Source organism: Drosophila miranda, chromosome XR (genome assembly GCF_003369915.1).
Source record: "Drosophila miranda strain MSH22 chromosome XR, D.miranda_PacBio2.1, whole genome shotgun sequence".
NCBI lineage: Eukaryota > Metazoa > Arthropoda > Insecta > Diptera > Drosophilidae > Drosophila > Drosophila miranda.
The window spans coordinates 3,220,751-3,235,753 of record NC_046674.1 but is presented as its reverse complement, the minus strand read 5'-3'; the positions used below and the strand labels follow the sequence as shown (position 1 = coordinate 3,235,753).

The 15,003-nt window shown below is 45.0% G+C and overlaps 5 protein-coding genes across 10 annotated transcripts; 2 read left to right on the top strand and 3 right to left on the bottom strand.

The window, feature by feature from the left end:
- Nucleotides 1–276: 276 nt before the first annotated feature.
- Nucleotides 277–2,748, bottom strand: LOC117186481 (protein tumorous imaginal discs, mitochondrial). The gene is made up of 3 exons (XM_033387356.1): nt 2,641–2,748; nt 1,725–2,208; nt 277–1,095 (listed from the first exon to the last, which is right to left on the bottom strand). Exons 1-3 carry the CDS (start codon nt 2,746–2,748, stop codon nt 725–727), a joined length of 963 nt encoding a protein of 320 aa, XP_033243247.1. The 3' UTR covers nt 277–724.
- A 1,735-nt stretch (nt 2,749–4,483) lies between these two features.
- On the bottom strand, nt 4,484–7,487 carry LOC108165493 (WD repeat domain phosphoinositide-interacting protein 2). 5 transcript variants are annotated; one of them, XM_017301547.2, is made up of 6 exons: nt 7,312–7,487; nt 6,948–7,048; nt 6,108–6,869; nt 5,517–5,675; nt 5,324–5,451; nt 4,484–5,236 (listed from the first exon to the last, which is right to left on the bottom strand). In XM_017301547.2, the coding sequence occupies exons 2-6, from the start codon at nt 7,016–7,018 to the stop codon at nt 4,986–4,988; spliced, it is 1,371 nt and encodes a 456-aa protein (XP_017157036.2). In that variant the 5' UTR covers nt 7,019–7,048; nt 7,312–7,487; the 3' UTR covers nt 4,484–4,985. The 5 variants fall into 5 exon arrangements, with proteins under 5 accessions (XP_017157036.2, XP_017157039.2, XP_017157038.2 ...); XM_017301550.2 differs by having other exon boundaries at nt 4,484–5,215; XM_017301549.2 differs by having other exon boundaries at nt 5,517–5,660.
- Nucleotides 7,488–7,592: 105 nt separating this feature from the next.
- Nucleotides 7,593–10,529, top strand: LOC108165490 (steroid hormone receptor ERR2). 2 transcript variants are annotated; one of them, XM_017301544.2, is made up of 3 exons: nt 7,593–8,165; nt 8,788–9,339; nt 9,408–10,529. In XM_017301544.2, exons 2-3 carry the CDS (start codon nt 8,803–8,805, stop codon nt 10,338–10,340), a joined length of 1,470 nt encoding a protein of 489 aa, XP_017157033.1. In that variant the 5' UTR covers nt 7,593–8,165; nt 8,788–8,802; the 3' UTR covers nt 10,341–10,529. The 2 variants fall into 2 exon arrangements, with proteins under 2 accessions (XP_017157033.1, XP_033242300.1); XM_033386409.1 differs by lacking the exon at nt 7,593–8,165 and adding an exon at nt 8,384–8,532.
- Nucleotides 10,530–10,540: 11 nt separating this feature from the next.
- LOC108165492 (UDP-glucuronic acid decarboxylase 1) lies at nt 10,541–12,694 on the bottom strand. Its single transcript, XM_017301546.2, has 2 exons — nt 11,700–12,694; nt 10,541–11,444 (listed from the first exon to the last, which is right to left on the bottom strand). Exons 1-2 carry the CDS (start codon nt 12,549–12,551, stop codon nt 10,929–10,931), a joined length of 1,368 nt encoding a protein of 455 aa, XP_017157035.1. The 5' UTR covers nt 12,552–12,694; the 3' UTR covers nt 10,541–10,928.
- An 83-nt stretch (nt 12,695–12,777) lies between these two features.
- On the top strand, nt 12,778–14,723 carry LOC108165491 (glycylpeptide N-tetradecanoyltransferase). Its single transcript, XM_017301545.2, has 2 exons — nt 12,778–13,078; nt 13,232–14,723. The coding sequence occupies exons 1-2, from the start codon at nt 12,877–12,879 to the stop codon at nt 14,440–14,442; spliced, it is 1,413 nt and encodes a 470-aa protein (XP_017157034.1). The 5' UTR covers nt 12,778–12,876; the 3' UTR covers nt 14,443–14,723.
- The last annotated feature ends 280 nt before the right edge of the window (nt 14,724–15,003 follow it).

The following is a 15,003-nucleotide window of genomic DNA, read 5'->3' as shown; positions in this document are numbered from 1 at the left end:
ATTTATGGAGTGTCTACGCAACGTGCCAACTGACCAGACAAAATCGTACAGCTGCTTTTATAAAGCAAAAATTGGGTCCAAGTTGTGCGAATTACGGCAGCATGCTGTCGCTAAAAAACATATTGCGTCCAATGCAAGCATGAACTAACAAAATACCTTTTATTAAAAAGTCCTCAAAAACCAGAGGAGCACGAGACTGCGATTTGTTGTGAAGTGGAAAAATGCATGTCATTACTTAAAAAATAAATATAAATAAAAAAAAGTATATCGTCAAAATTAAAGTATCTATGATTTTGATGTGTTTTTATGGTTAGCTTATTTTTAAACTATTTGTTTTTAATTTTTAGCTTGTTCTAGCTTATTTTTTTCTTCAATCTAGCTTATGGGGACTCTCAAAATCTGGCAGCACTACTACGGTGCGGTGCTCTAAAAAAAAGAAAACAACTGAAAAGTAACAAAATTTAGTTACTTAAAAATTTAAAATAAAGAAGTGACTGCATCACGGAAGGAGAGTGGAGTTTGAGCGAGGGATATGAAGGAGAACAACAAAATCCTTCAGCTCATCTATGTGGCGTGGCGAGAACGCTGGTCGGACTCTCAATGGGGCATCAACATAAAGAAGGCAAGCAACAATCAAATAGTTTGTCGTTTGAAATGCATACTTAATTTAAACATTATTTAACAGAGTAATTGACAGAGTAATTTAACAGAAAATTTAACAAGATTAGTTTTGAAGCGCTATGCTATTTGTTTTTGAGGTTTTGCTCTCGAAAATGGGATCTTCTGCCTGGGCTAAACTCAGGAACAGAAGACGCTGCTTCATTGAAAGTTTTGTAGGTATAAAAACTTTCAAAGTTACTACGTGGTTGCCCACTCCATTCTCGCAGCGTATGCCCTTGCTCTTGATTATTATCTCACTATTTGTCTGCGTTCCTGGGTCAACGCGTATTTCCACAGGCTCGTGGAGGCCGCGAACAGTGAAACTGCCGCCTAAAATGGCTTGCGATATAGTTATCAGCTTGTCACTATGGACATCAAGGCCATATCGGCGAAAGTAGTCGCTGCGTTCGACCACCAGGCGATAATTAACACGTTCTTGGGTATTCGGGTTTTGGATGGTGATAACATCGCGGTCCTTAGATCCAGGCGGTACCTTAACCAGCACCTCGACATCGAATGCTATGAAACCGCGGTTGCCACACGGCTCGCAGTCGCGGCGGTTGATGAATCCCTTTCCTTTACAGTGTTCACATGTCTTTTCGGCCGTAAAGGTCACCGTCCGCTTGGTCACCTTGCCTGCGCCATTGCAGCGTCGGCATGGCTCCTTCACGATGCGTCATCAACTGCGACTTGCCGCCGCACTTGCCACACTTCCGCAGGTAGCGTATGTCCACGCGCTTCTTGCACCCATTAGCGGCTTCTTCGAAGCTAAGACTCAATTCAAAGCTCTTGCCATTCAGCTGCTTCAGATTATTGATTTCTATACGGGAGGGGAGACTACTATTTAATCTAGCTCACCATCGTTTGCGTCTGTCTCCGCCTGAAGTTTCTTAGCCTCGTCCGCCGAGATGGCCTTGATGTTCATAGTGACAAGCTGATAACTATATCGCAAGCCATTTTAGGCGGCAGTTTCAATGTTCGCGGCCTCCACGAGCCTGTGGCCGCATCAAGGCCATCTCGGCGAAAGTAGCCGCTGCGTTCGACCACCAGGCGATAATTAACACGTTCTTGGGTATTCGGGTTTTGGATGGTGATAACATCGCCGTCCTTAGATCCAGGCGGTACCTTAACCAGCACCTCGACACCGAATGCTATGAAACCGCGGTTGCCACACGGCTCGCAGTCGCGGCGGTTGATGAATCCCTTTCCTTTACAGTGTTCACATGTCTTTTCGGCCGTAAAGGTCACCGTCCGCTTGGTCACCTTGCCTGCGCCATTGCAGCGTCGGCATGGCTCCTTCCCGACATCACGATGCGTCATCAACTGCGACTTGCCGCCGCACTTGCCACACTTCCGCAGGTAGCGTATGTCCACGCGCTTCTTGCACCCACTGGCGGCTTCTTCGAAGCTAAGACTCAATTCAAAGCTCTTGCCATTCAGCTGCTTCAGATTATTGATTTCTATACGGGAGGGGAGACTACTATTTAATCTAGGGGTTGCAAGGACACATTGACACGACAGCTCACCATCGTTTGCGTCTGTCTCCGCCTAAAGTTTCTTAGCCTCGTCCGCCGAGATGGCCTTGATGTCCATAGTGACAAGCTGATAACTATATCGCAAGCCATTTTAGGCGGCAGTTTCACTGTTCGCGGCCTCCACGAGCCTGTGGAAATACGCGTTGACCCAGGAACGCAGACAAATAGTGAGATAATAATCAAGAGCAAGGGCATACGCTGCGAGAATGGAGTGGGCAACCACGTAGTAACTTTGAAAGTTTTTATACCTACAAAACTTTCAATGAAGCAGCGTCTTCTGTTCCTGAGTTTAGCCCAGGCAGAAGATCCCATTTTCGAGAGCAAAACCTCAAAAACAAATAGCATAGCGCTTCAAAACTAATCTTGTTAAATTTTCTGTTAAATTACTCTGTCAATTACTCTGTTAAATAATGTTTAAATTAAGTATGCATTTCAAACGACAAACTATTTGATTGTTGCTTGCCTTCTTTATGTTGATGCCCCATTGAGAGTCCGACCAGCGTTCTCGCCACGCCACATAGATGAGCTGAAGGATTTTGTTGTTCTCCTTCATATCCCTCGCTCAAACTCCACTCTCCTTCCGTGATGCAGTCACTTCTTTATTTTAAATTTTTAAGTAACTAAATTTTGTTACTTTTCAGTTGTTTTCTTTTTTTTAGAGCACCGCACCGTAGTAGTGCTGCCAGATTTTGAGAGTCCCCATAAGCTAGATTGAAGAAAAAAATAAGCTAGAACAAGCTAAAAATTAAAAACAAATAGTTTAAAAATAAGCTAACCATAAAAACACATCAAAATCATAGATACTTTAATTTTGACGATATACTTTTTTTTATTTATATTTATTTTTTAAGTAATGACATGCATTTTTCCACTTCACAACAAATCGCAGTCTCGTGCTCCTCTGGTTTTTGAGGACTTTTTAATAAAAGGTATTTTGTTAGTTCATGCTTGCATTGGACGCAATATGTTTTTTAGCGACAGCATGCTGCCGTAATTCGCACAACTTGGACCCAATTTTTGCTTTATAAAAGCAGCTGTACGATTTTGTCTGGTCAGTTGGCACGTTGCGTAGACACTCCATAAATTCATCAAAATTTAACCAGAAATTGTGGAAATATTGATTATAAGACACTTTCGGCATTTTCCGTTATGTAAATGTGCAAACATGTGCAATACTGTGGTATGACTAAACTTTATCAACGAAAGATTACTATACATTTATACACAAAATTGGATGATATACCAAAATAAGAACTATTTCTTGTTTTTTATTGAATTTTATGATTTTCCCGCTAAAAATTAACAAATATTTCAATAAAATCAAAAAACAAATTTTGCTGTACTAATTATTTTAAGCCAAAATAAGCTAAATGAACCTTTGAATAAGCTAGATTTCAAGCTATAAGCATTTCAAATATTTTTCGAGCTATTTGGTTTTAAAATAAGCCAAATCTAGCTTAAAATAAGCGAAAATGGCAACACCGCACCGTAGAGGTGTAAACAGTGTGACCTCGGATTTATCGATAAAATATACCGTCCAACCCTCAGAAATATACCAAAACATACCGCCTCATTTTCAAAATATACCGTAAATATACTGACGAATTCAAGTTCTACTTTACATATTCCTCGTTTTTGATATTCCGTCGAATATTACTAGCTATATAGAACATTTAGCCATGCCCACATAATTTATACGATTAATGAATCAATTTTCTACTTGATTGGTTTAATTTAAGTACATGCTTTTATTGGATTTTTATATAACGTTGAAAATGAAATTTAATAGGTTGATGAAATTGACAAAATATACCATTATATACCGAAATACCGTAAATATACCGTCGGTTTTGACGTCAAAATATACCGCACAGTGCTGGATAATGGTTAGAGCTGAGTCGGGTTCTTTGGCGCCGTAAAGTGAATTTAAATTCAATAAGCATTAATTTAAATAATTTATTGAATACAATAAAGTTGCATATGAGTTTCCTTTGTAAACAGTTTTTAAATATTATTTTCTAAAATATTTGACTTTGTACAAAATACTATTTATATATGCCTAAAATTGTTCCTCCATTCCACACTCAAATTTGTTCACTCCTTTTTTTGTTTGTTTTGCAAATGTTTGATTTAAATTGAAAATGTATTACTGAATGTGTGTAGTGACGACGTGCGCTTAGTGTAAGATTTTTTTTGATTCGACTAAACAGTAGCTAGGCAATAAGTTTAAATTTATATGGATTTCGGTGGATTTTTTAGGGAATTAAAGCAGGGCAGCAAAATAAAACTAATTTGCAAAGGCCGTTTATTTGTAAAAAGCAGGGCAAATCAATTCAATTATGAAAGCAAATTTATAAATCGTTTTAAATTATTAATTAACAACTAACTTAAGAGTGTATGACAAAAAGCATTTTCCTATTCCAAAGGCAGCGCCACGAACGGGACGGGGGCTTAACAACTAAGCATTGCTTGTATTTATAATGGGTTTAAAAAAAAAAAGGAGAAACGCGACACGCGAGTGGTGTCCCTTTTTGCTGGTAAAAAACAAGGAAGCGGTCGCCATTGATAACATTAAAAGCTAAATTAAGTCTATGACCTATTTATTTCTTTACTTAAATATGCTTGACGCCACACAGAGGCTACTACCGTCGCCCAATCTTCATCGTCGCCAGCTGCATGAGCTCCAAATTGCAATCACTTTAGCATCATCGTCCGTAGTACTTTGAGGAGTGAGTTTGTTGTTATGGTTTCTGATCTATTTCTCTGGTTGTTCGCGAATTGAATTTGCATCTAGGTGGATGAAGGTCCTCCACCCACTGGTTCGTCACCCTTTACGGCCGAGGCGTAACTAGCCCCAGCGCTTCCACTTCCGCTGGCACCGCCACCGCCACTTGTGGAGCTGCTGCCACCTGGCTTGTCAGTGGCAGTCGATTTTCCATCAGCACTTCCACTAGCACCAGCACCAGCACCACTGGGGGGAACGCCAGCAGCACCGCCGATGCTTACGCCACTGTTCAGGCCTAGAGTTTGAGGTGAATCAACTAGAGAATTTGTTTCGATTGTTTGTGTCGGTTAGGATGTGTGGGTTTTTGTGGATTTGTGTGCAAATTGCAAACTGTTTTAAGCACCTTTAATATCCATGGCATAATGATCTTCCAAACGTAGATCGTGTCGCTTGATCAACTGGCACTCGGCACCCTCGATAGATGGTATGGAATATACATACAGATAACCATCCTGCGAGGCAATCAAGAGTCTGCAAAAATCGTAAACAATTGATTTGATAATGCCAAACCATGATAGGCCATGCTTTTCTTTCACCTGAGCTGTTTTTGTATCGTGGTAATGGCGCACATGCGACGCACTCCTGCCTCGGGCAGTGAGACCGAAGCAAAAGCTCGTCCTTGGCTGAACACATCGGTCACCTGCGTTGGCAGGTAGCTGGTGACCGTTTTGCTTAAGAATCTAAAAAACGAGTAACTTGCATGAGAGAGTAGATTTTGGTGAGTTGAGTGGTTGGTTGGTTGGTGGTTTGGTTGTTGTTGTTGTGGTTGTGGTTGGTTTTTTTTGGTGGTTTTCGAGAAAATGAAAGAAAAGAAAAATAGATAAATGTCAAGCGCCACACGACAGAGAAGAAAAACAAAAGCACAACTAAAAGCAAGAAAAGAATATGTTTGGGGGCCCTACGCAACACACACACCCACACACACAAATAAATGAAAGATTGGATAGAAGTCGAGAGTGTAGAGTCTGGAGTGGAATGAAATGAATTAAGTGGAGGACATATGTTTATAGTAGATTGTGTATATAACACCAACCCTCCCCATGACCTATTTTGTTGCCCATAAAACGTACAAATACAAAACAGCTAGCTAGAACACAGGACCAACTGGTGAATCCAACACCGCTTACCCCATCCAGTCATCGGTCGATTGCTTCCCATGATCAGCTGTCTCGGCGGCGCTGCGATCCAAGCGAAAGATGTGCACAGTCTCCGTGTTGGAGCTGGATACCAAGTATTCCGAACAGTTGCTGAACGAGAGCGATACAATGGAGACGCAACGTTTGAGGCCACGTCGCAGCTCAAACAGTCGACTGCCATCCTGGGAGCTGAATACGCGTATGACCGTGCCGCGTTCGCTGGCTGTGGCTATTTCCGTGCCCGAGGGGCTGAACGCTATGGCCGCCAATGGAGTGTCGTGGGCGGGTATCATAGTTTTGGCGTGCAAATTGATGGCATCAAAGATCTGCACTTCGCCGGAGGTGACGCTGCCCGGATAGGCTAGATAGCAGTGCTCCGAGGATGACGATAGGGCGCAGAGACCCAACGGATTGCAGGGTGTGTCCCGGATGGTGTGCACCACTTTCATGTCCTGTATGTTGTGAATGTAGAGCGACTCCTCAAGGCAAACGATCAGGCGCTCTCGATTCAGCTTCACCGCCAGAATTGTGTTCGCATACGAGTAGTTGCAGATCTCGCTCTGCTTCTTGAAGTGGCACACCTTCAGCTTACGCGGCGCCCGCTGCGACACAATGGCCACCAAGGAGCTCTCGAACAGGCGCTCGATAAGGAACAGCTCATCGCTCTTCGTGTGATATATCTTGTCCAGTGTCGAGTCCACAGACCCCAGGCTGTACAGGCTGTAGCCCCCGCTGGTGGCGACTGCAAGTGATCTAGAGGGGCAGAAAAAGACACATAAGAATGACTAAGATCTGCGATAACAGTTCCTTTGTCAGAGGCTGCTGCCTTACGTTATGTTTTGATTGAAGTTCACAAACACTTCGCCCGCATCCACGTCGGGTCGGCCCAGCAGGCTCATCATCGTGGTGCTGTGTGCAACGGGACTAAGGAGCTGCAATAAAAGATTAAGCAACAAAACAAAAAACTTGAGTTGTGGAAGCCATTCCCCATTGCAACATAAGTTTTAGCCACTGTTTTAGTGCGGTGGCTAATATCAAAGCAGGCAGCGCAATAAATATGTTAATAAATACATCAACATGCACGTACATACATGTACATATGTCCGAATGTACACGTTGGGGATAGGGGCTGCTGATAAAAGCAGCAACAACAAACAAAACACAAAATCTACGTGACTAGGGAGCGTTTTTTTACCTCTTTGTGTAGAAAACGTTTTCTGTTCGCTTAAATTAATATTTGCAGGACCACACTTACGAGTTGCAGGTTGAATATTTTACTGAAGCTACGTAATATTTAATGATATTTGGATTTTTTTGTCGCGCAATTGTTTTTGCTCTGTTTTGCACACACACACACAAGCATCCACACATATGCAGCTTGGACAGCAACAGAGAAACCAGGGCGGGCAAATTAAAGAGAACCCATGGTTGTATTTTATAACTAGTCACCGACAGTGCTGTAAAGTGCGGTGGCGACATCATCTGCCCATCCCTAGGAGTGTTTCTTCTTCTCACTGCATAAAATTTTTTTTAATCTTTTTAATATGCATATTTTTTTCTGAAATAAAGCAAAAATGAGCAAAAGAAAAACCAGAATTTGGAAATAGTGTGACGTGTGGCTCTGCAAGAGAAGATATCGTGCCTTGTTCGAGAGTGTAATAGCCTAGCATAGAGTAAAATCGATGCTTGATGCTGTCTGCAGCGCACATCTTATGGGGAAGTGCATGTGCAATATTCATAGTTCTACATAAGCAATAACATAAAAATGTCTAGTAGTAAAGGCAGTAACACGACATTTTAAACCGCGTATGATCAACGGAAAGCTACTTAACCATTTCGAATTGCCCAAGATGCAGACAGACAGATACCAAAAGCAATAACAAAGTGCTCGAACCAAAATAAATACATATACATATACATATGCATATGTACATACAAAGCGATATGTATTGCTGTTGATTTTTTTTCGTTTATTAGCCATATTCTTGTGTACTTTAAAAACTCTACTTCTGCTGATTACACAAAAGAGATCCTCAACGAATACTTTATGTAAGTATGTAAACAGACACCTTGCGGGCTTTTAATTGTGACGTTTGCTAAGCGTGATAAGGAAATGGTTGGCTTATCTTTCATCTCCAACCTGGCTGCTGCTGGCCCCCATGTCGCCACCTCCTACCCCCCATTGTCTTTGCTTGCGCGCTTTTTTCTACTTTTTCTAATCAGCGTCAGGTCAGCGCTGTGCGTCGTGATTTGTAGTACCGTTAGCTTTAAGTTTTGGTACTCCACGCACGGTACCGTTATCACAGTCTGCTGTGTGCGAGCGTGGGCTGGGTTTGTACTTTTCCAGCGTTCGTTGGATGTTCCGTTCCGTTCCGTTCAGTCAGCCCACAGTCCGTGGAAGAGAAACAGAGACCAAGTAGGTTCGCAACCCATTGCACTCTTAATTGCATTTTGCATATGTATGTTTGGATTCGTATGTGTGTGTGCACCTTCCCCTCATTCTGATTAGGCATTGGTGCTGCACAGTGGTTGCAAGTCACGCGAAACACCAATAAAAAAGAATATAATCTCTGCATTTCGAGTATCAGTGTAACTGAACCACAGTGCGGCGCGTTTTGTTCATTTATTTTGAAGCGCGATAAATTAAACTATTACCCTCTTAATCCTCCAGCTCCAATTCTCGAATATGTCCGACGGAGTGAGCATCTTACACATCAAGCAGGAGGTAGACACATCCTCGGCCGGAGCAGCCTGCTACAGTCCCACCTCAAAGGCAACGACAGCGCAAAGCAACTCCTGCAACAGCAATAGCGGAATGAAGTCCTCCCCGTCCGTGTCACCAGAGCGTCAGCTGTGCAGCTCAACGACTTCCCTATCCTGCGATCTTCACAACGTTTCGCTGAGTAACGACGGCGACAGCATCAAGGGTGGCGGAGCGGGCAGTGGCAACGGCGGCGGAGGATCGGCTATCAATGCCAGTGCAAATGCTGGATCCGTTCGTGATGAGCTGCGTCGCCTGTGCCTGGTGTGCGGGGATGTGGCGTCTGGATTCCACTATGGCGTCGCCAGCTGCGAGGCCTGCAAGGCCTTCTTCAAGCGCACCATTCAGGGTAACATCGAGTACACGTGTCCAGCGAACAACGAGTGCGAGATAAACAAGCGGCGACGGAAGGCTTGCCAGGCCTGTCGCTTCCAGAAGTGCCTTCTCATGGGCATGCTCAAGGTAACCTTGACGATCCAATTTCTAATCATTCTTTGTTATTAATTATTCACCAATTTGTGCTATCGCAGGAGGGCGTGCGTTTGGATCGGGTGCGCGGAGGGCGGCAAAAGTATCGACGGAATCCCGTCTCGAACTCATATCAGACCATGCAGCTGCTCTACCAGTCCAACACCACGTCGCTGTGTGATGTAAAGATACTTGAAGTGCTCAATTCCTACGAGCCGGATGCCCTGAGCGTGCAAACGCCATCACAGCAGCCGCACACGACCAGTGGCTGCAATGATGAGGCCTCCTCCTCGTCGGGTAGCATTAAGCTAGAGAGCAGTGGCGGCGGCGGCGGCAGTAGCAGTGTGGGCGTCACGTCAAATGGAACATGCATTTTCCAAAACAACAACAACGATCCCAATGAGATACTCAGCGTGCTGAGCGATATCTACGACAAGGAGCTGGTCAGTGTGATTGGCTGGGCCAAGCAGATTCCTGGCTTCATAGAGCTCCCCCTCAACGATCAGATGAAGCTGCTGCAGGTTTCGTGGGCGGAGATTCTAACACTCCAACTGACGTTCCGATCGTTGCCTTTCAATGGGAAACTGTGCTTCGCTACCGACGTCTGGATGGACGAGCTGTTGGCCAAAGAGTGCGGCTATACGGAGTTCTACTATCACTGCGTTCAGATTGCCCAACGCATGGAGAGGATATCGCCCCGTCGGGAGGAGTACTATTTACTGAAGGCTCTTCTCCTGTCCAACTGTGACATCTTGCTCGACGATCAGAGTTCCCTGCGCGCCTTTCGCGACACCATACTAAATTCACTGAACGATGTTGTCTACCTGCTTCGCCACTCCTCCGCGGTGTCCCATCAACAGCAGCTGCTGCTCATCCTGCCCTCGCTGCGGCAAGCAGACGATATTTTGCGACGCTTTTGGCGCGGCGTGGCACGCGATGAGGTAATTACGATGAAGAAGCTGTTTCTGGAAATGCTCGAACCGCTAGCCAGGTGAAAGAAACAAAAATAGAAGTAGAAGTCTAGTTGATCTAGTTGATAAGTCTGGGTGCAAATATAGTCATAAGGTTGGACGTACTCCTTGTATACTAGTGTGCCTAGTGTGTGTTTAAGCCCTAGAGTAAGCATTGTAATTGTACATACAATAGTTAGTAAAGTACTTGTCCGGGTATGATTAGATTGAAAAGAAAAACGATCTTTTTTTTAATGGTTTACAACACCCTACTTAAACCTAGAATGGTGGTGTGGTTTTACACTAGAATTTCTAGAACGATGCAAATACCTTCCAAAAAGGAATGCATACAGGGCAAGAGATAGGATTTAGAAAGCCAAGGATTACGCTGCTTCCGTTCCTGTAGCTTCTTAAATCTAATTCCTTTTGTTATGTATGGATTTTGGATCCCCATTCCCCCACCAATCTGATCCAATCCATGAGCTTATGGCTTAAGAGGCTTACAATTAGTGCTATATCGATGGTCATATTTACATTTTTTTGCAGACTAGAGACGTTGCGTTACCAACTCCAATGGTATTTTGGGTTTGGCATACAGGCACACACGAATTTACACTACATATAGGTCTATATTTAGGGGCGACTTCGCTGCAAGTCGGGCGAATCGAAGTACTTGTTGGAGCTCTCTTGGAACCGGTCGCTGCGCGCCAGTTCGTTGCGAAAGTAGGAGATTGTCTGCCGCAGACCCCTTTCGAGCGGAACCTTTGGCTCCCACTTCAGATAGTGTCTGGCCCGCGTAATGTCCGGTTTGCGTCGCTGGGGATCATCCTCCACGGCTTTGGTCTGCTTAATCGGACTCGGTCCGCCCACCAATTGCTTGATGATTTGGGCAAACTCCTCGATGCTCTGCTCCACGGGATTGCCCAGGTTCACCGGCTGAGTGTAGTTGGATGCCATTAGTGCTATCATCCCATCAACCAGATCCGAAACGTACTGGAAGGAGCGCGTCTGCCGGCCATTGCCATAGACAGTGATGGTCTCGTTGCGCAGAGCCTGTAGGATGAAATTGGACACCACACGGCCATCGTTCATGTGCATCCTCGGTCCGTACGTATTGAAGATACGGGCCACGCGAACTTGGACTTTTTCCTGCGGGTAAACAGAAACAACAGCTTGGTGAGCGATGGTATAGAAATCTTATATCATGACGAACTGCCCCCATGCGGAACGTGAAACTTTGCACGCCAATTAGTGGCTGGCCGCTGGCTGATTCAGCATTCACAGCATTCCAATTGAAATCGTTTAATGCTTGAATGCAGATCAAATCAGGAAAATACTGCTTAGTTTCTGGATGCGAGCCAGAAATGCAAGTGACGTCGAATCGATTTACGAACATTCACGTACCTGTTTGGCATACGCATAGCTCAGGGTCTCGGAGACACGCTTTCCCTCGTCATAGCAGGCTCGTGGTCCAATTGGATTCACGTGGCCCCAATAAGTCTCCGGCTGCGGATGAACTGTCGGATCGCCGTACACTTCCGAGGTGCTGGCAATCAGAACCTTGGCCATCACTCGCTTCGCTAGGCCCAGTACGTTAATGGTGCCCATGGTGTTTGTCTTGATGGTTTTCACCGGATTATACATGTAGTGCGGTGGGGAGGCCGGCGAGGCCAGGTGATAGATCTCGTCAATTTCAATGAACAGCGGATTAACAATGTCATGGTGGATGAGCTCAAAGTTCTCGTGTCCCAGCCAGTGGGCCACATTGCGCTTGCGACCGGTGAAAAAATTGTCCACCACAATTACTTCGTGACCCTGGATCATCAGATCATCAACGAGATGGGAGCCCACAAAGCCTGCTCCTCCGGTGATGAGGATTCTTTTGCGATTCTTGTAGTTAAGGTATTTGACTTTGGGATATTTGCGAGGCGTGCTGGTCTGGAGCGAACGGATTTGCTCCTCTAACTGGGCCAATTGCTCTTTGGTGCGCTGCAGCTCCGCACGCTGCTCTTTGATAAGGGAATTGTGGGCATCGTAGGCATTCTGCAGGCTTCTTTGTATAGCATCTTCCGTGGGTGGCCACTGGCCCTGCTGCTCCTCCTCAATGGGTCCGGACAGCCGTCCCACCACCCCCACACCAGCAGGCATTCCCACGGTGGAGGCACTGATCGCTCTGTACAAGTAGACCACCAGCAGCAAGGAGAACGATGCTGCGGCGACTATTTTTAGGCGCTTCTTTGTTGCCGTCATCATCATGACGATGACGTTTGGCTTGCTTTGTGAGAACTGGACTGCTTCCCAATGCTTATCAACGATTGAAATCGCCACATTGCATTCTTAAACTATAAAACTATATTAACAATTTAGACAATGGTATCAGGCCCCGAAACGATATCGATAGATTTGTTACTGAAAGTATTTGCAGGGCTAGGAAATGACTTTCAGCCCCAAAACAAATACCAACTAAGTGTATAAAATACTTTTAGTATTTTTGAGTCAGCTGCTTGTAGTTTTTGCGATTCATTGCAATTTTATATTTTGTTAAAATATTTACACAATCAACAATTAAGAAGTGCTGAACATGCCTAACAACAAGCCAGCCTCATCCGATGTGGACGAAAATGCTGCACAGGACCTTACGCAGGCGGTCAAAGAAGTGACGGCAGCATCGGAGGAAATGCTAGAAAAAGTCATTGCCGGCTTAAAAATGCACGACTCTGAGAACGAGAATGAGGCTTTGGCGCAGGAGACCACAAATGGCGCTACCTCTGCGGCGGCTGCAAGTAAGCTTTACCACTCCCACTCCCACACCGAAAACAGACCATCCTTAAAATTACAAAAATGAGGTTAGGTTTGGTCAGGAATCATATTTCGCGGTGGGAGGAGCATAGCATGCCTAAGATATATTAGAATCAATACATCCGATTCCCTTTCAGGCAAGCAGCAGGCCTTACTCCAGGCTGTCTCTGATGTGGTGGCTAGCCGGCAGGCGAAAAAGTTTGCCTTTTGGTCCACACAGCCAGTGACAAAGCTGGATGAGCAAGTGACCACCAATGAGTGTATTGAGCCGAACAAGGAGGTCGCCACAATTCGAGCCGAACCGTACACTTTGCCCGGCGGTTTCAAGTGGGTCACATTGGATCTCAACGACACCAATGACCTGAAGGAACTGTATACTCTGTTGAACGAGAACTATGTTGAGGACGATGACGCCATGTTCCGATTCGACTATCAACCAGAGTTCCTCAAATGGTCGCTGCAGCCACCTGGCTGGAAAAGAGAATGGCATGTCGGTGTGCGCGTTGAGAAATCCGGCAAGCTTGTGGGTTTCATCTCAGCCATTCCGAGCAAACTCAAGGCCTACGACAAAGTCTTAAAAGTCGTCGACATTAACTTCTTGTGCGTGCACAAGAAATTGCGAAGCAAACGTGTCGCCCCGGTCTTGATACGTGAAATAACGCGACGCGTCAACATTACGGGTATTTTCCAAGCTGCCTATACTGCCGGAGTGGTCTTGCCTACTCCGGTGGCCACCTGTCGGTACTGGCACCGTTCGCTGAATCCCAAGAAACTGGTGGATGTGCGCTTCTCGCACTTGGCCCGCAACATGACCATGCAGCGCACTGTGAAGCTCTACAAACTGCCAGATCAAACTAAGACCAAGGGATATCGTCGCATCACGGCCAAGGATATGGACAAGGCCCATAAGCTGCTCGAGGACTATCTGAAGAAATTCTCACTCTCCCCAGTATTCAGCAAAGAGGAGTTCCGTCACTGGTTCACTCCCCGGGAGGGCATCATCGATTGCTTTGTGGTGGCTGATGAGAAGGGAAACATCACCGATCTGACCAGCTACTATTGTCTGCCATCCTCTGTGATGCACCATCCGGTCCACAAGGCTGTCCGGGCCGCATATTCATTCTACAACGTTTCGACCAAAACCCCTTGGCTGGACCTGATGAACGATGCATTGATATCGGCCCGTAATGTTCAAATGGATGTCTACAACGCCCTAGATCTGATGGAAAACAAAAAGTACTTTACACCATTGAAGTTCGGGGCCGGCGACGGAAACCTGCAATACTATTTGTATAACTGGCGTTGCCCGGCCATGCAGCCGGAGGAAATTGCCCTGATTCTCATGTAAGAAGACTCTACCACTCGCACTTTCTCACACCAGACCAGTCTTTTCTACATTCTCGCCCCGTTCGAATCACGTTGACCAAATTCCCCACACCCCGCCAGCTGTGCTGAAAGTCTAACTTTTCTTTAATCACGTGCGGGCGGGCGCTTCTTTACTTAGCTTTTCTCTACACAGGCGATTTTCCAAGACGAAAAGTTCTTTACAAAAATTTGTTTATGAAAAATGCATTTGGCAATTGCCAGGCTTGAATATTTTGTACGAATAAAAACAACACAAGAATAATATGCGTATTAGTAACAATTTAAATTATGGAATGCATAGCGTATGATTGTTTTGTCAAATATGCTAATAAGTTTATTAATGAGTTTAAATTGTCCCGCTTAATTCTACAGTCTGGCAGAGCTTCACTACAGACCCACTAGAGTATAATAGACCTAAATTGTCGTTCTTTATACTACAGTCTGGCAGCACTGAAACAGCTGATCGGTCTTGCAGCGCGCGCTGTATTGTATACTGTATGGTCACACTGCTGCTCTCTCGTGCGACGAAAAAATGATTCGGCTT